The 23,720-nt window shown below is 40.8% G+C and overlaps 1 protein-coding gene across 7 annotated transcripts in view; it reads right to left on the bottom strand.

Moving 5' to 3' along the window:
- Positions 1 to 23,720, bottom strand: part of SPECC1L (sperm antigen with calponin homology and coiled-coil domains 1 like) — a 132,783-nt gene that overhangs the window by 95,852 nt on the left and 13,211 nt on the right. For 3 of the 7 annotated variants that reach the window (XM_049101919.1, XM_049101920.1, XM_049101921.1), the window contains 2 exons: positions 18,510 to 18,667; positions 4,788 to 4,977 (listed from right to left, as the gene is read on the bottom strand). In XM_049101919.1, coding sequence (XP_048957876.1) covers positions 4,788 to 4,940 — 153 coding nt within the window. In that variant the 5' untranslated portion in view covers positions 4,941 to 4,977; positions 18,510 to 18,667. Of the gene's footprint in view, positions 1 to 4,787; positions 4,978 to 10,081; positions 10,197 to 18,509; positions 18,668 to 23,720 lie in introns of those variants that run through there. The other 4 variants (XM_025474699.3, XM_025474692.3, XM_025474695.3 and 1 more) reach the window with 2 other exon arrangements.

Below are 23,720 nucleotides of genomic sequence, written 5' to 3'. Positions count from 1 at the left end.
CTCTCATGAATAAATAAATAAAAATCTTTAAAAGAAAGAAAAGAAAAAAAAAGAAAAGAAAAGAAAAGAAAAGAAAGAAGAAAGAAAAGAAAGAAAAGAAAAGAAAAGAAAAGAGAAAAGAAGAAAAGAAAAAAAAAGAAAAGAAAAGAAAAGAAAAGAAAAGAAAAGAAAAGAAAAGAAAAGAAAAGAGAAAAGAGAGGCCGACCTTAGGAAAAAAAAAAAAGAAAGAGCATGCAACTCTTGATCTCAGTTGGGGTCATGAGTTTGACCCCAGGCTGGGTGCAGAGGTTACTAAAAATAAATAAATACCCTTTAAAAAAGTTAGAAACAAAACAAAAAAAAAACCAACTCTATACTTTCCAACTTCTCTTTACATGAAGCTATTTGCAGGCTGGTATCTTTCCCTATTTCAATGTTTATTACACAATTCTGCAAATACATATGCACTTCCACACATAAATATTCCTCATCAACAACAGTCCAAAAAATGAAATTGATGAAGGGAAGAGATTTTTAGCCTACTTTTCAATAACAGATGCAAAATGCAAATCATTTGGTAAAAACCTTCTAGCTAGAGGAGCACCTGGCTGGTTCAGCCAGTAGAACATCCAACTCTTGATCTCAGGGTTGTGACTTCAAGCCCCATGCTGGGTATAGAGATTACTTAATAAAAAAAATAAAATAAAATTTTAAAGAATTTTAAGAGAATGATTAGGAGCACCTGGGTGGCTCAGTTGGTTAAGCATCTGCCTTCAGCTAAGGTCATGATCACAGAGTCCTAGAATTGAGCATCAGGCTCTCTGCTCAGTGGGGAGCCTGCTTTTCTCTCTCGCTCTGCCTGCTGCTCACGCTGTTTGTGCACTCTCTCTCTCAAATAAATAAATAAAATCTTTTTTAAAAAAAGCATGTAGGGGGATCCCTGGGTGGCGCAGTGGTTTGGCGCCTGCCTTTGGCCCAGGGCACGATCCTGGAGACCCGGGATCGAATCTCACGTCGGGCTCCCGGTGCATGGAGCCTGCTTCTCCCTCTGCCTGTGTCTCTGCCTCTCTCTCTCTCTCACTGTGTGCCTATCATAAATTAAAAAAAAAAAAAAAAAAAAAAAAGCATGTAGGGCAGCTCGGGTGGCTCAATGGTTTAGCGCCATCTTCGGCCCAGGGCATGATCCTGGAGACCTGGGATCGAGTCCCACATCGGGCTCCCTGCATGGAGCCTGCTTCTCCTTCTGCCTGTGTCTCTGCCTCTCTCTCTTTTTGTGTCTCTCATGAATAAATAAAAATCTTAAAAAATAAAAATAAAAATAAAAAAGAATGTAAAAAAATCCCTTCTAGATATAAATGATGAAATAATACAACCAACATATACATGCTTCTAAGTTTCATAAAGCCCAAGTTTCATGTCTGCATCATCAACTCAAAATTTAAGGTTAGTTTTTAAATTTTGTTTTTCAAGTTTCAGAGATGGATTGTTCAATCATATAGTTTACTAATTTTCATACTGGAAAGGTATGCTCACAAATAATCATTGAGTCATGAATTATTTAGGTAGATTCTAACTGAAGTAACTGCTATTTACCAATTCTCATCTATTAACTTTTAGAAAAAAGTATTCTTGGGACAATGAAAAAGTGTATTACTTCTACAAGGATTAACTAGGAACACCTGAGCAGTGTGTGAAACCTGCAAAGTGCAGGCATATATAAGACAATACCTATGCGGCAAATAATCCTCTCTGCTCACTGTGACAGATAACCATATGAAGGCCCCAAACCAGACATCACAGCTACTCAGAAGAATGGAAACTTTTCTTCAAAACTCACTGAACGGCAGTTGTGCTGTATTTTATATTTACAAAAGCTCCAAACAGCAGTGAGGTGCTCTTGTCAAAAAAGTCCTTTCTCCTACACATCAACTAGATCTAGCCTCAAATAACATTTGAAATGAGAGAGGTAAAGAAAGGTATATCCCCATGTCCTGCCACAATAAGAAAATGTTGAATACTGTGCCGTGACAGAAACACACATGTGGCTGTCCACATGAGTGGGTGAGTATGTGTACATGGTGTCTACATGACTAAAAGTGAAAGGCTTCATTTATCTGGTTAATCATCAATGCTTCATCACCGTTACAGAAATTTAATTTGTGGGAAGTGTCCAAATGTTAAAGAAGCACAGTGAAATATGTAAACTTAGGAAAATAAAATAACACTTAAGGTTGTGAGGTCTCCAAAACCTTTTGATCTTTTCAATTTTTCTGTTCATTTTCACTATTCTTTCCTTCTTTGTCTTCTTACTTCAATTTCTATTCAGTGACCTTTTCTTAAATAAAAGCAGTTGCATCAGTCTACATAGTGTTCCCAAATAATTTCACCTGTTCTGGGATCCCTGGGTGGCGCAGCGGTTTAGCGCCTGCCTTTGGCCCAGGGCACGATCCTGGAGACCCGGGATTGAATCCCACGTCGGGCTCCCGGTGCATGGAGCCTGCTTTCCCTCTGCCTATGTCTCTGCCTCTCTCTCTTTCTCTCTCTGTGTGACTATCATAAATAAAAATTAAAATTAAAAAAAAAAATCACCTGTTCTAAGACCTTCCTCACTACACACACACACACACACACGCAACCTACTTAAATGAGCCAAAAAAGAAAAGCCAAATCTGTGGACAGCTGGCATGTTCTGGCACACAGCAGGTGTACAGTTGTTTTGCTTTACAATGAAAAAGTACTCACTGTTAAAAACCAAACTACCATCAACTTCAGATATAGGCCTCTGAAGATCTGACATGCCTGCTCAGGGCACACTTCATAGTAAACCTTCAAAGACCCTGACTGCCACTGATGAGGACACAACAGAAGGAAAGCAGTAGAACGCATCTAATGCCAGTGTTTCAACTTGTTCTTCCAGTCACACAAATAACAGTTCACCCAGTCACACAGGCACTCTGCTCTGAAGACGCCCCCAGCAAGTGAGTAACCAGTTAGGTCAGAAAATGCCAGCTATCTTACACAAAAGAGTGGTAGCACTGTCATCAAGGAAGTAATTCAGGGTGTTGATTCTGACTAATGGAAGTAGGGCAAAGGTCTATTCCTGGTACCATGCTCTGGGCCATAGGAGGACACCCAGCAGCTTATCAAAGCTGTAGCAAGGAAAAAATCTGGGGGCACCTCCAAGCCTATGGAGTAAGTCTGGGTTTAGTTTTGGCAACCCTGGAACAGAAAAACCAGCATTTCCACCTAGATCTTTCAACACATATAAGGAAGTCCCTCATCAGCTGTTCTTTGAGGCGCTTCTTAAAATAATTAAGCCACGATCTATCAAAGCCCTGCCTGAACAAAAGGCTTTTGAATGGATCATGTTTCAAGCAGTGCTTTGTTTCTCCCTATCAGACTAGCACAAACTCTACAGGTTTTCTCCACAAAGTTTCTACTCAAAATACAAAATTCCCTGGAAAACAAGACTCTGTATCCCTATGCAATATATCCAATATCTGACCAGCAGAGAGATGGCCCGGAGTCATCTTGTCCCTTGGACAGTCCAAACCAACAGAGACACTGAGAGCACCCAAAGGAAAAGACTCTTCTCTTCAAAAATCAGTCCTGAGCTGGTAAAAGTTCCTAGAGATAATCAATAAAAATGCTACTACAAGGGAACCTGGGTGGCTCAGCTGGTGAAGCATCTACCTTCAGCTCATGTCATGAACCCCCCCGCATTGAGCTCCCTGCTCCTCCAGGAACCTGCTTCTCCCTCTCCCTCTGCCTGCCACTCTCCCTGCTGGTGCTCTCTCTGTCAAATAAATATTAAAAAAAAAAAAAAAAAAAAAAAAAAAGCCAGATGCCTGGGTGGTGGCTCAGCAGTTGAGTGTCTGCCTTAGGCTCAGGACATGATCCTGGGATACGGGATCAAGTCCCACATCGGGCTCCCTGCATGGAGTCTGCTTCTCTCTCTGCCAGTGTCTCTACTTCTCTCTCTCTGTGTCTCTCATGAATAAATAAATAAAATCTTAAAAGAAAAAAATACTACTACCTGTCATTTACAAAGCACCTGCCGTGTGCCAGACTGTCTGCTAACCACTTGACCATGAAGCACACACATACAAAGCCTGGATCTGTCTGCTCCTGAAGCCCACAGTCACTATTCTGTACCAACAAGAACTAAACCAGCCTCAAAAAGAGTGTAAGGAAACCAGTTATGCTCTAACTAAATTAATATCAGTTCTGACAACTGATCCTGTATTAATTCCACTAAAATTGGGTGATATCAGTAAGTTTATGGTGTACAAGGCGGTGGAATGGGAATAAAAAAACCCTATCTAGGGGTTTCAGGAATGTTATTGTTGGTCGTCCTTTAAGACCTAGCACACATGCTCTTTCATAAAACCTTCCCAGGCTAGAAACAATGTTTTCCTGAAACTCTTACGCTGCTCTCCTGGCTCTCCCAGGAAATCTGACTTTTTTGCATGTATTTTGAATTATGCGCACAGGTGACAATCTCTACCCGTTATACCACAAGTCTGAAGACAGACTCTACCTCCAGCTCACACTAGCATAAGACCCTGCCACAAGGCAAGTGCTCAGTGATATATTTGTTTCATGAACAAGTCTACTATGTGGTTTCATTTATAAAGCCAGACCAAACACACCAAGTCTACCACACTGTTGAACTCTCTGAAGACTGTGTGTTCCCAGCACCAGCAGAGGGCGAACCCTGAATAATGTTTATTTAATAAATCAAACATCATATTAAGATTCACTCATCCTAAAATCCATCACATATTCAAACACCGCCACATTAATACCTTTGACAATGATGCTGTTGTTCCAGTTTTTATGACTTTGCCTCCTGTAGATGCTGAAGAGCTGTTTTCAGGTTTAGTTTTTTCTACTGTTTGCGTTTTGCTTATCCCAGACACTTTAGGCACTGAGCCAACACTCCTGCTTGCTTTCTTCATTCTGGGTTGCCTCTTCGTGATGCATTTACAAGCAAATCTGTGGAAAGAAATGTCATTATACTGAGAACACAAGTAGAAGAAAGTTCTTTAGAAATTTGTTTCTGAAAAATTTTACCATGCAATACATAAAAATGTCTGAAAGCTAGATGTTGATACAGAAAATAAAAGGCTGAAAAGCTCTTAGACTTGTTAATCAGAATATACTCCACATATAAGTCTTTCTCCTTGAACATTACTAGCTTGAAACTATTTTGTGCATTCTAGTTCAGTCATTAAAAGGAGTACCCTAGGGGCAACCTGGGTGGCTCAGTCAGTTAAGTATCCAACTCCGGATTTTGGCTGGGATCGAGGGGTCCTGAGATCGAGCCCCCATCCAACTCCACACTGAGCCTGAAGCCTGCTTAAGATTCATTCTCTCTCTCTCTCTCTCTCTGCCCCCCCTCCACTCGCAGGGGCTTGTATGTGTGCACATGTGCTCTCTAAAAAACAAAAACAAAACAAAATAAAAATTCTAGATTTCTAATGGAACTGGCTAAATACAATACAGCATACATTATTTTTAGCATTTAATGAAGCACTAACCATCCTGGTATTTGAGAATTAGCCATTTTGCAGATATTTAAGGATGATAGTATTTTCCAAACTATCTGGTATAGTCCTAATTTCAAATATATGTTGTAATAGCCTCATACAAGCCAGGAGAACATCCCAGAAACTCCAACATTCAGGACCTAAATATATTTCCCAGCATATCTCTTTTATCAGGAGGCAGCATCAAAATTCCTTATCAGAGGGGATCCATGGGTGGCTCAGCAGTTTACTGCCTGCCTTCCGCCCAGGGTGTGATCCTGGAGACCGGGGATCGAGTCCCCTGTCAGGCTCCCTGCATGGAGCCTGCCTGTGTCTCTGCCTCTCTCTCTCTCTCATGAATAAATAAATAAAGTCTTTAAAAAAAATCCTTATCAGAACATAAACTTCAATTTTTTGGGTTCAGAAAACAAGGCCATCTATATACCCATAAGGAATGTGACAAGTCTACCACCTAAGCAACTTGTGCTTGATTTCATAGCTTAGAGGACTCAGAAGAACACTGCAGCACACAAAACTGCACCCATATAAACCCTTAAATATATCTTTACTAACTATGCTAGAAAAACAAACCCTACAGTAATATCAAGTTTGGAAAGATGTCATGGGCCAGGTTGGCTTTCACAAAAATGAAACCCTATTTGAAGGTAAGAAAGTTTGTGTATGATGATTCTGAGAAACAACAATGAGCACAAAAAGAGGCTGTTGTATTCTGTGAATATTTCTACACACTAATAAAAATAAACTTACTGAATAACATTTTGGAAAAGAAAAGGCTTGTCCCAATACCCTTAATAGCTAGCCTTAATGAATACTTTATCTAGACTGAGCTCGAACACTCCAGATTTATCTTGCCTTGACATAATACAAACTGTACCAACTGGTTTGGTGGCAAGAACAGTAAGACAGGGTGAAGGGGGGCTCTGCTCCACCCTCAACATGATAAGGCCTTTGAGCTAAAAGAACGCTGTTATTAACAGCAACCACAACACAGCGAAACCTCAGCAGCAAGTGTACGCTTTTCTCACCTACAGAATGAAGGAATGACACTGGATCTATCGCTAACTCAAAGTACTGTGGAAAAATCAAATTCCTCAGAACCTTTCCTTCAGTTTCTCACTCTTTTTACCAGCTCTTTTCTAAGTCTCCTATCTTTTAGATAGCTCCCTGAGGTTTCTTTGTTCTCTTCTCCAAATTCCACGCCCACAATCCTTTCTACACCACTCAGACCCTCTACCATTCTCTGCCAACTCATCCAGCTCCTGCTAAATGAACTTTTCCTGGACAAGTACCATCTAATAAAACTTACTGCAATAATGAAAATGTTCTATGTCTATCTGTGCTATCCAATACAGTAACCATTAGTCACTTGTGTCTACTGAGCACTGAAAATGTGGCTGGTGTGACTGAGGAACTGCATTTTCAATTTTATTTAACTGGTTTAACTGATTTATTTAACTGATTTAAACTTAAAGGTACATGGTAACTACCACACTGAACAATGTAACAGACTGTCCCTTTCCTGCTACTACCTCTTAAAACCTAATGAATTACCACTTTCTACCCAATAGGATGGCTATAATCAGAAAGATAGAGGGGTGCCTGATTGGCTCAGTCAGTGGAGAGTTCAACTCTTGATCTCAGGATTGTAAATTCAAGCCCCACGTTGGGCACAGAAATTACTTTAAAAAAATTTCTTTTTAAAAGATGGTAACAAATGTTGGAAAGGATTTGCAGTAAATAAAACCCTCACATGCAGCTAGAAGGAATATAAAATGTTGCAGCCACTTTGGAAAACAGCCTAGCAGTTTCTCAAATGGTTAAACCATAGAGTTACCATATGATCCAGCAATTCTACTCCTGGATTTATAAGCCCATGAGAAATGAAAACATTTGTCCACACACAAACTTTTTTTTTTTTTAATTTATTCATTTGAGAGAGAGACAGAGAGAACACAAGCAAGGGGAGAGGCAGAGGGAGAGGGAGAAGCAGAAGCAGACTCCCCCCACTGAGCTGGGAGCTTGACATGGGGCTCGATTCCAGGACCTGGATATCACAACCTGGGCCCAAGGCAGATGCTCAACTATCTGAGCCATCCAGGTGCCCATCACACACAAACTTATATACAAACGTCTACAGACACATTATTTATAATAGCCACAAAATTGGAAACAACCCAAACAACATTTAAATTACTTTTTACTTATCAACATGTATTTGTTACTGGATACATATTACTATGTACTGGATACATATTACTATCAACCTATTTGTGTTTATATGCCTTCTGCATACAAGATAACTTTTTGTTTCAATTCCACATGTCTACCAATTGATGAATGGATAAACAAAATGTGGTATATCCATCCAACAGAATATTATTTGGGCATAAAAAAGAAATGAACTACCAATACATAGTACAACCCTGAAAATATTAAACAGATTAAAAAAAAACAGACACAAGGAATCATGTAGAGCATGATTCCATTTATACATATTGCCCAGAAGAGACAAATTCATAGAGACAAAGTAGATTAGGGGTTGTCAGAGGCTAGGGTAGCAGGAATGGATACTGACTGCTAATGGATACAAAATTTCTTTTTTGGAATGAAACATTCTATAATTAGATTGTGGTAATGGTTGTAAACTGAATATACTGAAAACCACTCAATTTTACACTTTAAAGTGGGTGAATTGTGAAGCACATGAACTGTATCTTAATAAAGTGGTTACAAAAACCAAAATAAAAACTACCTGGGGAGCCTAGCTGGCTCAGCTGGAAGAGCACGTGACTCCTGATGTTGGGGCTGAGCTCAAACCCCAAGTTGGGTGTACAGGTTACTTAAAAATAAAATCTTAAAAAAAAATCAAACCTAAAGAACATCAGACAAGGACTTGTAGAAAGCAAATCCCAATATTATAAAATACCCAAAAAGATAAAGAGAACTACAGTTTTACAAAGATCAGAGAGAAGACAAGCAGCACAGCCAAAAACTTTAAAAATGCTGAGATATACACTGGTCCAAGAGACTGGCAGCTTAGATCTTAGATCTCAAACCACTGGTTCTCACCCACATTGGAACCAAAGCTCCCTTTCTCTAAACAAATATGTAAATACATCTTTGTTACTGAAGTGAAATCCAAAACTAACCTATTTATTAAATACAAACAAGTACTTTCTAAAAATATCTACATAATTTGGCATAAAAAATAAAAATAAAAAACATAAAAAATAAAAGTAATTTGTAAGTAAAACAAATGTGAATTTCAATATATGAATTTTCAAGCAAGACCATATGAGGAATAAGAGTCAGAAATCTATACCTTTAAGTTAAATGCTTGTGAATTTGACTACAAAGTCTTGACTTGGACACTTGATAGTACTCTAACTGAGATACCATGCCATCTATCATACATGCTATCAACCATGTGATTTTCTAAAAGGATGAATCACTAAAAGGATGGTTAATTTTTGACTGAGCCATGGAATGCAGATATTTGGTTAAATTATTCTGGGTATAAGGTCGTCTCTTTTTGTTTTAATAAGATCCGTAATTTTTATTTTACTTTTTTTAAAGATTTTATTTATTTATTCATGAGAGACACAGAGGGAGAGAGGCAGAGACGCAGGGAGAGGGAGAAGTAGGCTCCATGCAGGGAGCCCGACGTGGAACTCGATCCCAGGTCCCCAGGATCAGGTCCTGGGCTGAAGGCAGCGCTAAACCGCTGAGCCACCCAGGCTGCCCTTTACTTTTTGTTTTTGTTTGTGTGTATGTGTTGTGTAAGGATGTTTCTGAATGAGATTAACATTTGAATTCATAGAGATTCCTGACTCACTGAGTTGGGATGCTGGTCTTTTCCCGTCTTTGGACTCTACCTGAAAAACTGGCTCTTCTTGGGTCTCAAGTCCACCAACTTTCAGGCTTGGATTTACACTATCAACTCTCCTGGTTCTCAGACCTTCAGACTCAGACTGGAACTTACTATTGGCTCTCCTAGGTCTCGAGCTTGCTGACTGCAGATCCTGATACTTCTCAGCTTCCATGATCATGTGAGTCAACTCCTTATAATAAATCTCTTTGTGTGTGTGTGTGTGTGTGTGTGTGTGTGTGTGTCTAGGTCCTACTGGTTCTGCTCCTCTGGACAACCCTGACTAATCCATTTGGTAAAGCTGAGAAGAAAACAATTTCTCCTCAATGCCTACAGTAACTGCATTCCTGGAAAATTCCATCTATACCAAAACTCCACTTAAAAAATGCCTTCTTTGTATAAAATGGAATTAAATTTCTAGGATCAGTAATAAACATTTTTTTCTATCTACATAAATTATTCAGCAAGATATTCCAAAGTTGTAGCAGATCACAGGAAAGTTTGATTTTATGGAACCAACACTTCAATGAGTCTAAAATTCCATGCCCCTACCTACTACATTTCAAAAGCAACCACCAACCATTGAGATCATGGAAAGTTTCCATGATTTTCTAAAATGAGCCCTATCTAAGGGCAAAGATCCTCAAAAACAGATTCTAATTCACCAGATCTTGGCCCCTACCTGGTTAAGAAGGAGGAATTGCTGGCCCTGCCTAGAAAGCCTTGAGTCCCCTGAGCACTGGAGCAACTACAGAGTGGAGGGAAAGGATGAGCACAGTTCACAGCACTTCAAGTACCTGAAAGTTGAAAAAAGGGGTGTGGTGTAAGTAACTACTATCCCTTCCCCAATCCTGCTCAGGGCTGTCATTAGCACCTGTCATTACCTCTAGTCCAGAGAAGTCAAAGTTTGAAAGGAATAAAAAGTAGCTCTCCTCACAATAACAGTATGGATCCTGTCTCCCTATACATACTAAGAATAATCTCAAGCTACAATAAATATAGGAAGTATGTCAGATGTATTCCTCAAATAATATTTCTTTAAAACATCAACACTGATGCACTGCCTCCAAAACAGGGAACGGCACCAAAGGCCTTGAGCCTCTCTTACAGGACAGACTGTGTCCCAGCTGTGCTGTACCTGGAACAGTCCACTAAATCCTCTCAAGAGCCCATATAGGCACTGACAGAGGCTCAGAGAGTATAACTCACTCTCCCTGGGTTACCATTCTTCAGGGACAGTAGACTGAATCCAAACCCCACACCCTGCCTGCCTCTCCATACGGTCCCCAGTGCAACCATACACAAGAACTTCAGAAATGTGCAGTTTTCATTGCAACAAATATTTCACAAGATATGAACAAACTATAACACTAAAACTATACTGCTCAATCTGCCCCTTCTAGATTTATCCATTTATCATTTGAGCCAGTGCTGATATACTTGACCAAATTTTTTTTCATTTTGAAGGTACTAATTGTCATGTTATTTAATATAAAATCTATCTTTTTTAGAGCAGAAAATTTATCACCAGTTCTAAATATGTATTAAGTTTCAGTTGCAAAAATAAAATTCTTAGCTATAATCATATTGATTTATAGATACCTACTACTTTTTCAATTAAAATAATAATTTGTTAGGCCTGGGCAGAGACATAACTGCCCTCATTTTACAGAAATAATCCTGCACTTAGAAGACAGCAATCTGGGTGGCTAGAACTCTCACCAGGATGTCCCTGTACTTGGATTCCCCAGGACAGGATTTACAGCTCCAGGAGCCCTGCCTAAAGCTAATTACACATCCACAGCCACACAGGAAGCTTGAATTTCCTTTACATCTACGAGGAAATCACATAATTAAAACCTACAGAAGAGGGCAGCCCGGGTGGCTCAGCGGTTTAGCACCGCCTTCAACCCCGAGCCTGATCCTGGAGACCTGGGATGGAGTTCCATGTCAGGCTCCCTACATGGAGCCGGCTTCCCCCCCTGCCTGTGTCTCTGCCTCTGCTTCTGTCTCTGCCTCTCTCTGTGTCTCTCATGAATAAATAAAATCTTAAAAACAACAACAACAATAAAAAACAAAGGGCCATCTCTTACCTGCCAGATATAGTAGACAAAATACTACTTAAAAGTCAAACCACAGGGATCCCTGGGTGGCACAGCGGTTTGGCGCCTGCCTTTGGCCCAGGGCGCGATCCTGAAGACCCGGGATTGAATCCCGCGTCGGGCTCCCTGCATGGAGCCTGCTTCTCCCTCTGCCTGTGTCTCTGCCTCTCTCTCTCTGTGTGACTATCATGAATAAATAAATAAATAAAATCTTTAAAAAAAAAAAAAAAAGTCAAACCACAGGAGGGCCTGGCTGGCTCAATTGGTAGAGCATTCAACTCTTGGTCTCAGGGTTGTGAGTTCAAGCCCCATGTTGGGGCGTAGAGATTACTTGGAGAAAAAAAAAATCAAACCACAGACTCTTAAAAATGGTAAATATTTTGGAGGCCATTTATAGGAAATCTTGCATGCAACACCACTGACAAGAAATCTTTTAGTTACAAGCATCTACTGCTGGAGGAAACTGACCACTAAAAAGTTATGAAGCAAGTCATTATTTACTCAATGTTCACTGATTACTTACTCTGTACCATGGGAAATGCCAGTTCTCTAGGATACTAGTCAGACAAGACATAAATAAATACGTGAATAAAGATAATTAAAACAAAACACCTATTTTCAAGGAGTTCATAGTTTAGTAGAAGAAACAAGATACATAAACAGTGAAGAAGACCCCATCCCTCATAAATTCTACTGAAAAAACAAGATAAGTAGATAAACAAAGTACAATGGCCATAGAAAGAGCTAGTCCTTGGTTCCACCTCTGGGGAACCGGGTGGGAACCTCACAGAAGTGTGAGAAAGCATAAGCTCACCTGAAGGACTCTAAGAATGTGGGTCTGGCTAGAACACAGAAATGTCAAAAGGGCTAGTGGGGAAGGGCCCAGCAGGCCAGTCAAGCCCTGGCCTTTGTCCAATACAGGATGGCAAACTACAGACTAAAGTCAGTGCAGCCCTAACTTGGATTTGTAGTTCCTAAAGATGAACCCAGCACTGTTGTGGAGGATGGGCTGAAAGGACATAATATGGTGGTGGGGCTCAGGCGTGAGAATGCCTCATTGGCATCTCCTTCCCTGTCACTTCTTTCCTCTGATTTGACTCCAAGTTCTCTTCACTCAAAAGTACCACTCTTGGGGCACCTGGGTGACCCAGTCGGTTAAACATTAGACTCTTGATTTCAGCTTAGGTCATGATCTCAGGGTTGTGAGATGGAGCTCCTAGTTGGGTTCCGCTCAGTGCAGAGTCTGGTTGTCCCTCTCCCTCTGTTCCTCCTCCTGGCTCTCTCTCATAAATAAATAAAATCTTGAAAGAAAAAAAAAAAAAAAACCTCACAGCCCACAGCTCTCCCAGGATCTGAAGACCACCACGGTGCTACTGTACACCTGCCTTTCTTCCACAATGGCTCCATGAATCTCCAGCCACACCTCCAGATTCAGCACCATTTGTCCATCAGCATTGGACACGCTCAGGCCCTTGGAAATGGACACGGATGCTACACAGATCTGGTCTGGCAAGCAGAGCTCAGTGTGACTATCCTCTTGATCTAGACACTGAGCTCCTCTTAAAGAAAAACTGCTTTTCTAGGAGCTACCAGAGGCACACTAAGTTCACAGTTACCTAATACTCACCTGTCTTTTTCATACAGTCACTAAGCTGCTTTTTCTCTTTTTTCCCCTAACATTTTATTACAAAAATTTCCAAACACACAGAAATACTGATGAAATTGTAAACACCTCACTGCTTTCCTTTTCATAGTTGTGTAATTTATATTCTGAAAAATTTACATCTATATCTGATCAAACTTTCATTTAGCTCAAGGCTTCAGCATTTAGGATACCTTAAAATTCTGACTTTGACTTAAAACCCACAGTTCTCTCTCAAACAAGTGCTGTCTTTAACCTAAGTCACAGGTCCACCCAGGATCCCCATTTTCAATACAAGGACGTTGGATTCTAAGGAATCTCGAAGGTACCTTCTGACCCCAAAACCCTTCTAACTTAGTAAAATTCATGGAACTGATGACAATGTCACGTAGGTCAGAGCCATGACAAGGCTCCCTCCGGGTCTCAGAAACAGTAGCAGAGTACTGAACTAATATCAGCAGAGCTAGGTTCAAGCTCTGACTTTGCCATATAAGCTGTGTGACTGCAGGCAGATCTCTTCGTCTCTGTATCTTTGCAACTCTGTTTCCTCTCTTCTAAGAAGGGTTGATAAAATCTAACTATGGAGTTCTTGGACAAAATAACATGTATAGACAAATTTAAAGGACAAAAATCCTGATACACTCATTCCAGGGGAATTCACTTCTCCAACACACAGAAGTCAGAAACACAGTGCAACAACCCAAGATCAGGGGTGGCACTTTATCTCAGTGATTCAGAAACCACCCACCTATGAAGAGCACACCGATCAAGTTTCAAAAATAATGCCAAAGGACCTTGAAATTTTACCTTAACTGTCATGATACTGCATCATGAAGGATACACCCTGCATGGAGAATACTGACACTGTCTTGGGAACTGCCGGAGAGCTGAGGCCCCTCCCTCAGCAAGAAGCACCTTCAGCCCTGGCAGCATGTGGGACAGGAATTTGATGGCAACTCCAGAGGCATCCTCTATCTCTTCCTCCTCTACAGTCACACCAGGATCTTAACACTGTCACTACTTTTTCCTTTGAACACCTCCTAATCACCTCTAATTAGAACCTCTTTTTCTCCTATTATACAAAATGTATTGCTATTTAAAACTATTTAAATTTGTTATTTAATTGATACTTTAAAAAATCTGTGCTCCTTTAAAACAATCAGGATCCCAGAGACTGCTCTACTTTGCACTAACAAATCTGTATCCACAGGCAAGCTACCCAACCTCTCTGAAATCTCAGTTTCCTCATAGAGAAAATGGGCTGCTGATGCTACCTCCCTTATAAGGATGTTGAGAGGATTAAATGAAGTAATGAACCTAAACTGCTTAGCAGAGTGACAGCCCATGGTAAAGATGGGATAAATGTGAGCTATCATAATGTAGAGAAGAACACACTGCATGCCCTAAGTATGACTAATGCCTTATTAAAGTAAAAGCAGTGATTCAAAAGACACTTTGTAAGAGAAACCCTTTATAAGGAATGACTAAAGACTGTTTATACTCACTACTTAAATTATATACCATTGCACATAGATGTCAACAAACACTTGCCTCTGGTTTTCTCCCACTGAAAATTATATATCAGGAAATATTGAAAATATATGGTAGAGAGTTCACTAGAATGATAATCAAGAAACCTGAACTGTAGTCACAAGCCTGACAAGTTTGCATGACCTTGATAAGTCATGCTAAATTCTGTGAGCCTTGTTTATAAGGCAAGGAGAATGGATTAAGATCTTTCAGAAATCCAAAAATTCTTTTTTAATATTTTATTTATTTATTCATGAGAGACACAGAGAGAGAGAGAGGCAGAGACACAGGCAGAGGGAGAAGCAGGCTCCAGGCAGGGAGCCTGACATGGGACTCAATCCCAGATCCCAAGGATCATACCCCGGGCCAAAGGCAGCGCTAAACCACTGGGCCACCGGGGCTGCCCAGAAATCCAAAAATTTTATTCCATAATTTATACCATTCAGAACCAGGAATCAAAACTACTTTTAAAAAGGAAACTGCTGATTAGCTATGATTTTTTTTATGCCTATAAATATCCCACTAAAAAATCCAAAAAGGTTTTCAACCCCAACTATCTAAATACATTTCTTTCTCTTATTTCACAAACTCCATATTTGAAATGGAGGGATCATATTAAAATTGTAAATTAAGTACAGACTTAAAACACTGAGGAAAAAGCATCACACAGTCAAGGGAAAACTGAAATTTAGGAAACTAGCCACACTGGAGTCAGTAACTACATGTTACTAAATGAATCAAAACCAAAAACCAATCTGAAAATACCACGTGGCCTACAAAAACCAAATAGAATGCCGAAAACAAATTCAATAAGAAACGTTTTAATTAGATAAGTTCTAATGCAACAGACTGATACAACTCTGAATTCCTCAACACATACATGTTTCTAACCCTTCTTTCCTGAATTATGACACATGCTGAAAAAAGTACATTTAAATGTACACATTTTATGGACCTCGAGTGAGAGTCCATTGAAAAAGTCAAGGCTTACTCAGAGGAAAAGCGTGAGCCCTGTCACATGTGCAAGTGGGCGTGTAAGCAAGATGCATGAAACAGAGAGAGGAAGGAAAGAAGCCTCGGTGAAATGTCTTTGGATATACAATTCTCTGCTTAGTCTGAATCCACATACAAAAGTCCATTACTGGCCAAAATACAATGCTTACTAAGCAGCTGACAATTATAATGCCTACTGACAATTTTCAAATGTTTATTTTTATTGTAACACAATATCTTCTCATTTTTAACACCGATTTTAAAAAGCTTTTTTACTTATTTAAGTAATCTCTACACCCAACGTGGGCTTGAACTCACAACCCAGATCAAGAGTCACATGGGGGATCCCTGGGTGGCGCAGCGGTTTGGCGCCTGCCTTTGGCCCAGGGCACGATCCTGGAGACCTGGGATCGAATCCCACATTGGGCATCCCGATGCATGGAGCCTGCTTCTCCCTCTGCCTGTGTCTCTGCCTCGCTCTGTGTGTCTCTCATGAATAAATAAATAAAATATTAAAAAAAAAAAAAAGAGTCACATGGTCTTCTGACTGAGCCAGCCAGGTGCCCCACACCGATTTTATTTCATGCCTAAAATCAGGGTGTGATTATCAACTAATGTACATGTTTAATATGGTAGTTTGTCTTGTTATGATATTGTTTCCAGAAATCAATGACCCACATTACGATTTACTGAGGGAGAAATGTGGCATTCAGATCCACCTTTCCTCTACTTCCACTTTCAACCCTGAGAAGGAAACAACTTTGCCCCAGTGTCCTCTCCTTAGCGTAGGGGTATACCACCCTTGAACACCCCTATGGTCACAGAAGAAGAGAAAAACAGTTTCCTCTCTGATTTCCCCTCACTTCCCCTCCCAGCTTTCTCCTTTCCATCTGGCCATGCTCTGCAGAGGGGGCATCGAAAGGACAAAGGCTATACTGACCAGCCATGCCCAAGTGAATACTGAAGTTAGCCATAAGGAGTTGACAGCAAGAAGGGCAAACAGCCCAAAAGGAAGGTCAAGGGCCAAGTCAGACTGCAGTGGAATGTGATAAAAAATTGAGGAGATGAAGGATAAAGACCTTTCCAAACTTTAGCTTCATTAAAGGGAGAGTCATGAGGTGGTAGAGATACTTTGTTGGTGTTGCTGGTGTTTAAATATAAGCAGCTGGGCAGCCCCAGTGGCGCAGCGGTTTAGCGCTGCCTGCAGCCCAGGGTGTGATCCTGGAGACCTGGGATCGAGTCCCATGTTGGGCTTCCTGCATGGAGCCTGCTTCTCCCTCTGCCTCTCTCTCTCTCTCTCTCTCTCTCTCTCTCTGAATAAATAAATAAATAAAAATCTTTAAAAAAAATAATAAATATAAGCAGCTGCCTGGAGACCATCAGCCATCAGCTGGCCAACAAGAAAGGCCAGCACTAAAAAAAATAAAAAATAAAAAAAAAAGAAAAGAAAAGAAAAGAAAAGAAAAGAAAAGAAAAGAAAAGAAAAAAGAAAAGAAAAGAAAGGCCAGCACTGCACCAGCACACCTGATTCTCATCATCAGCCTACATGGCTGGAAAGGAGGAAGAAACTGGGGTCAGGGAGGTAAATAGCTTGCCCAAAGTCTGAGCTCTTCTCATTAAACCACAGCTGCTGATAGGATACTAAGGAGTTAATTATCAGCAACAAAAATTCAAAGGCACAACTCTATGTCCATTTGGTTTCGGCCAGAGAGAAGCCCACTAGTATTAACTTATGATTTCTATGACTCTACAATATTTAACACAAGGAAATCTTTAGAAACTAGAAGCTCCCTGGATTTTTCAAACTTAGAACCATAAATCTTCTCCTTTTTATTGCTTGCCAGATAAAAAAAACAACAACAAAATTTTATTCATTTATTCATGAGAGAGACAGAGAGAGAGAGAGGCAGAGACACAGGCAGAGGGAGAAGTAGGCTCCATGCAAGGAGCCTGATGTGGGACTCGATCCCGGGACTCCCACGCCCTGGGCCAAAGGCAGATGCCAAACCGCTGAGCCACCCAGGGACTCCCCCCAAAAAAATTTTTTTAAACTCCAGTTAGTTAACATACAGTGTAATATTAGTTTCAGGTATACAATATAGTGATTCAACTCTTCCATACATCACCCAGTGCTCATCACAAGTGCACTACTTCATCACCATCACCTATTGAACACCCCCTCACACACCCATAACCATCAGTTTGTTCTCTAGAGTTTAGCGTCTGTTCTTGGTTTGCCTCTCTCTTTTCAAAAAAACCTAATCTTATACCAAGACTTCTTCAGATCCATTTCTGGAGATTTCTCTTTTTTAATATAAACTGCTGAAAGGCCGTTAAACTGACAATACTTAACATTCCAGACAAGTGAGAAGGCTGGAAAAGGACAGCCTAAAAGAATTTCTGGCTACAGTACACAAATGATTTTTCCAGATTTAGTCCAAAACAAATTGGCTCCCAAAGTTCAAATTCCCAGAATGCAAAAAATTTTGTCTCCTCTGGCCATTCCCTCCTAACCCAAGGTTTGCGAATATTTACAAAAAGAAAACGTTTATTCAGGACCCCTTCAAGCCATGGCTTTATGCTTGGAGTTCTGGCAGGCAGTTACACAACTGCACAATGTTATATTCATAAAATAAACCATCAGCCTTATTTTTAATTAAAAACATCAATTTGATATATTTTTACATTTATAACAAACTCTGATCCAAAACACAAAATGAAAGCTTTTCTTTGCATTTCACAAATTGTTCAAATGTAACAGTGTAAAAAATCCTTTAAAAAATAAGCTTAAGAAAAAAAAATGAAAAAAAAAAAAAATAAGCTTAAGGGGGTGGAGGGTGTACCTGGGTGGCTCAGTCAGTTAAGTGTCTGCTTTCAGTTCAGGTAGGGATTCTGGGGTCCTGGGATCCAGCCGAGTCGGGCTCCCTGCTCAGCAGGGAATCTGTCCCTCTCCCTCTGTGCACCCCCTACTCGTGCTCTCTGTCAAATAAATAAATAAAATCTAAAAAAAACAAAACAAAACAAAACAAAACTTAAGGGGATGCCCGGCTGACCCAGTCAGAACATGTAACTCTCAATCTCCAGGCTGTGAGTTCAAGCCCCACACTGGGGGTAGAGCTTACTTAAAAATAGATAAATAAATATTTAATTTAAATAAATAAATAATTAATTTTAAAAAGAAGCTTAAAATTTGAGATTTGAACCACTTCACTAGAACCACCAAAATGAAAGAGACAGACTAAGGTCAGTGAGGGCGTAAACACCTGGAACTCTCACACATTGCTGTTAGAAGTATAAAACAGTAATGCTACTTTGGAAAACATTTTGGCAGTTTCTCATAAATTTAAATACATACTTACCATGTTACTCAGTAATTTCCGCCCCAGGTATTTATTGAAAAGAATAAAACATATATGCACACAAAGACATACACAAATGTTCACAGCAGCTCTTTAAAAATACATACAATACTTCCAAATCAGGGATGCCTGGGTGGCTCAGTGGTTAAGAGTCTGCCTTCGGCTCAGAGCGAGGTCCTGGAGTTTCGGGATCAAGTCCCATATCGGGCTCCCTGCATGGAGCCTGCTTCTCCCTCTGCCTAGGTCTCTGCCTCTCTCTCTCTCTCTCTCTCTCTCTCTGTGTCTCCAATGAATAAATAAATAAAATCTTAAAAAAAAAAAACAAAAACCCTCCAAATCAGAAACAACCAAATGCCTGTCAACAAGAGAATGCACAAACTATGGCATAGCTATATAATGAAATAAAACCCAGCAAAAAAAGGGGAAGAATCCACTGATAACATGGAACAGCCTGGATGAATTTCAAAAGCATTATGATAAATAAAAGAAGCCTGGGGAACACCTTGGGGGCTCAGTCCATTGAGCTTCTAACTCTTGATTTCTGCTCAGGTAGTGATCTCAGCATCACGAGACTGAGCCCAGCATTGGGCTCCCTGCTCAGCTGGGTGGTAGTCTGCTGGAGATTTTCTCTTTATCTTTCTCTCCCTCTGCCCTCTCCCTCACGTGCGCTCTCTCTTTCAAATAATAAATAAATCTTTTTTATTTTATTTTATTTTTTTATGATTTTACTTATTCATGAGAAAGAGGCAGAGACACAGGCAGAGGGAGAGGGAGAGGGAGAGAAGCAGGCTCCATGCAGGTAGCCTGACGTGGGACTTGACCCCGGGTCTCCAGGATCACACCCTGGGCTGAAGATGGCGCTAAACCGCTGGGGCTGCCCTAAATAAATCTTTAAAAAAGAAAGAAGCCTGATACATTCCATTTACATGAAATTCTACAAAATGCACACTTCTTTATAGTGACAGCAGATCAGCGGTTGCCCGGGGGTTGAAGAAGGGGAAGTAAGTTGCACAAGATATAAGGGGAACTTTTGGGGGTTATGAAAATACTGTGTATCTGTACTGGGTGCTGCTTATATGGCTGTATACAGTTTCAAACCCCATCAAACTGTATATTTAAAATGGAAGCATTCTGTTGTATATAAATTATACGGAAAAACTTATTAAAAAACAAAACAAAACAGGGGATCCCTGGGTGGCTCAGCGGTTTGGCGCCTGCCTTCGGCCCAAGGCGTGATCCTGGAGTCCCGGGATCGAGTCCCACATCGGGCTTCCTGCATGGAGCCTACTTCTCCCTCTGCCTGTGTCTCTGCCTCTCTCTCTCTCTCTCTCTGTCTCTTATGAATAAATAAAACCGTTAAAAAAAAAAAAAAAGTTCCTAAATGCTCAACTAAAAAAACCAATAATTTAGATTTGAGAATTGTTTTGTTAATAGCATAAAGGAAGTCTTTCTAAACTAAACAAGTTAAAATAGATTAGACGGGGCACCTGGGTGGCTCAGTCAGTTAAACAGTTGACTCTTGATTTTGGCTTAGGTTATAATCTCAGGGTTGTGAGATCGAGCCCTGCATCCAGCTTGGTGCTAGGTGTGGAGACTGCTGTAGATTCTTTCTCTCCCTTTCCCTTTACCCCTCTCCCAAACCCCCTTCTTAAAAAAAAAAAAAATTAGAATTTCAATATGGTTTAATAAAAATGAAATCTTTTTCAACAAGCATTTCATAGTTAGATAAAACTATAGTTCTATAAAATGAAATTTAGTAAAAATACTAAGGAGTCCTTTTTTCTTTGTGTCTACTGAATATAAGGTTGTGGCCTCCGGGACGCCTGTGGCTCAGCAGTTGAGCGTCAGCCTTTGGCTCAGGGCTTGATCCCAGTCCCAGGATCGAGTCCCACATCAGGCTCTCTACCAAGAGCCTGCTTCTCTGTCTATGTCTCTGCCTCTCTCTCTCTCTGTGTCTCTCATGAATAAATAAAATCTTTAAAAAAAAAAAAAAAAGGTTATGGTCTCAATAGTGGGCAATTTTGCCCCATAGGGGACCAATGGGACTGTTGGGAGACATTTCTGGCTGTCACGATGGGGTGGAGGTGCATTGAGTGTGTAGAGGTCGGGGATGGTCAAACATCCTACAATGCACAGAACAGTCCCTTTCAACAAAGAACCACATGAGCCAAAATATCAATAGTGCCAAGACAGAAACCTAGGTGTACCGGGATTGGTTTAAACCTGGAAAGGGAAGATCTCTATCTTTCTGTACCTTACCACACACAGGGCCATATCTGCACAGACATTCTGTTGACTTGAATAAGCCAACTCAACAGAATTGGCTGACAGGAAGGAAATGTCTCTGCCACAGGCCTATTACTCCCCTGGATTTCCATCCACATTCCCTGGGAAAGGACAGATAACTCAAAGAAGGGCTGTCTGTGATCTCCCAGAATGAAATGTGGAAAGGAGCCACAGGGCCTCACTGCTTACCTGTATCTCCTTCTGTAGTCCCCTTGCTCCCTGGTCAAAACTGATAACCCCAAATGGATGGCTAAAGTCCATCATTCTCCCATCCCTCTGAAACCTCACTGGCAAGAGGGAAAGAAGGAAAAGTAAAACCTATTGGGCCAACTATATGACAAGCACTATGCTGGAAATTTCACACACATTTCATTCAATTCTCCTTCACCTAAGGAGATGGGTATGATCGTCAGTCCACTGTAAAAAGGGTAACCTGAGCCTTCACAGCTGGGAAGTGTAACAGCAGGGATTTGAGTAGGTCTGACTCCAAACCTCCACCTCTCCACAACAACTGGGCAACTCCCTGTGTTGTCTTTCTTTATCTCAAGGGGTGGCCTGTACAGTGAGACTACAGAGTGCCTTGGGTGTACTCTATGTTTGGAAACGTTTAACTATGGTAGGACATGTCTTGGCAACCAATGGTAGGTAGGGCTTACAGCATTCTCTCCTCTCCATCCCCACCAGCCCTGCTCCAGTCTCTTACTGTGTCAGGGAAAACATATAGCCTCACAACTACCACAGCCTTCTGACCTCCCTGCCTGCAATGCTCCTGTTTGAGAAACAACTGTTTTTCCATACTGAAGTACAAAGCCCACTCTGCTACTCCCATCAAGTAATGCCCCACTGCCTTAGACCAAACGCCCCAGTGACCAATACACATCCCTCCAGACCCTGGGTCCCACCCACCTTCCCGACCTGGTTTCCCATTTTACACACAAACATAGCCATGCTCTTTGAAATACCCACACTTCTACTCCTACTATTCCTTATCCCTGAGAGCCTTTTACCATCTTCTTGCCTGAGGAATAACTGCTCACATGTCATATCAAGATTCAGCTCAGGGATCCCTGGGTGGCGCAGCGGTTTGGCGCCTGCAGTTGGCCCAGGGCGCGATCCTGGAGATCCGGGATCGAATCCCACGTCAGGCTCCCGGTGCATGGAGCCTGCTTCTCCCTCTGCCTGTGTCTCTGCCTCTCTCTCTCTCACTGTGTGCCTATCATGAATAAATAAAAATTAAAAAAAAAAATTTAAAAAAGATTCACTCAAATGACTTCTGGTATTTATATCACAGCACTCACTTCACACTAGTTTATCAACATTCAGTACACAATTTAAACAACAAAATTGCTATTTATCTCAAATTCAAATGTAATTGGGCATTTGTATTTTCTCTGGAAACTTCAGGCTTGGCACACAGATCCTCAAATAGGGAGGAAAGGAAAGGCAGCAGTGGGGAAGGGTAGCAGTAGGGAAGGAAGCAAAGGGAATAATATACAAAGTGAACCATGACAAAAAAGATCGGTAGAAGTCTTGTGCCATACTCAGCGAGAACATTAAAAGTCCGAATCCCCTTGCTTCACATCAGTCCTCGACAAAATAGCCTGACCTAATTTCAAAACCACTCTCTGGGAGTCCGCTCCAAACAGCCTAAGTTTAGAGCAGCTGGTCTGTTTCATTTTCATAAAACCAGTGCTGGTCACCTCTGCCTTATTCATGCAGCTCCCACCAACTGGTATGTTCTTCCTCCAACTCCAATGTCCATTCACTGAAAGTGCCTCCTCCTTCAAAGCCAATCTCAAAGGATGAGCGTAGTTCAAGTCGCCTCAAGGTCTAGCTCAGAGAACCTATAGCAGCACCAATACCAAAACTCACACGTGGTCTCCCCCTCCTCATGACTTAGACTATAACTCTTCCAGCACTTATCAACACAACTTCAGATGGCAGTTGTATACAGACTGCTCCCTCAGGTCTCGCTGAGGATGCAAATGCCCATTTATGAGGCAAGGCATGGTAAGTAAGTACCTTAAAGATATCTTTTAATAACTATTATGGAGGACGAAACCAAACACCCAAAAACAGACAAAAATCAAGGCTGAAAAGGACATGTATCATAAGTAAATCCTAGTAAACTCTTTCTAGACAGGCCAGTTAACCACCTATTACACAGTTCACCTCTGTTCTAAGACATACCTGTAACAATGTAAAACTTCGGCTCACTCATTAGTGGTAGGATAAGGACGTAAGAGGGAAAAAGAGAAAACAGCGGGGAAAGCACTTCCTTCTGAGTTCAAAATGTCATGGTACATACTTCCTTGTTAAAATGCTGAGATACACCATATAACTCAATTACACTGGTTTTGCTGTTGCCAATTCAGGATCATACTGTTTTTCTTCACTGCATGAGTAATT

Source organism: Canis lupus, chromosome 26, assembly GCF_003254725.2.
Source record: "Canis lupus dingo isolate Sandy chromosome 26, ASM325472v2, whole genome shotgun sequence".
NCBI lineage: Eukaryota > Metazoa > Chordata > Mammalia > Carnivora > Canidae > Canis > Canis lupus.
The sequence above is the reverse complement of the archived record's forward strand: the minus strand, read 5'-3'. Positions and strand labels throughout refer to the sequence as shown.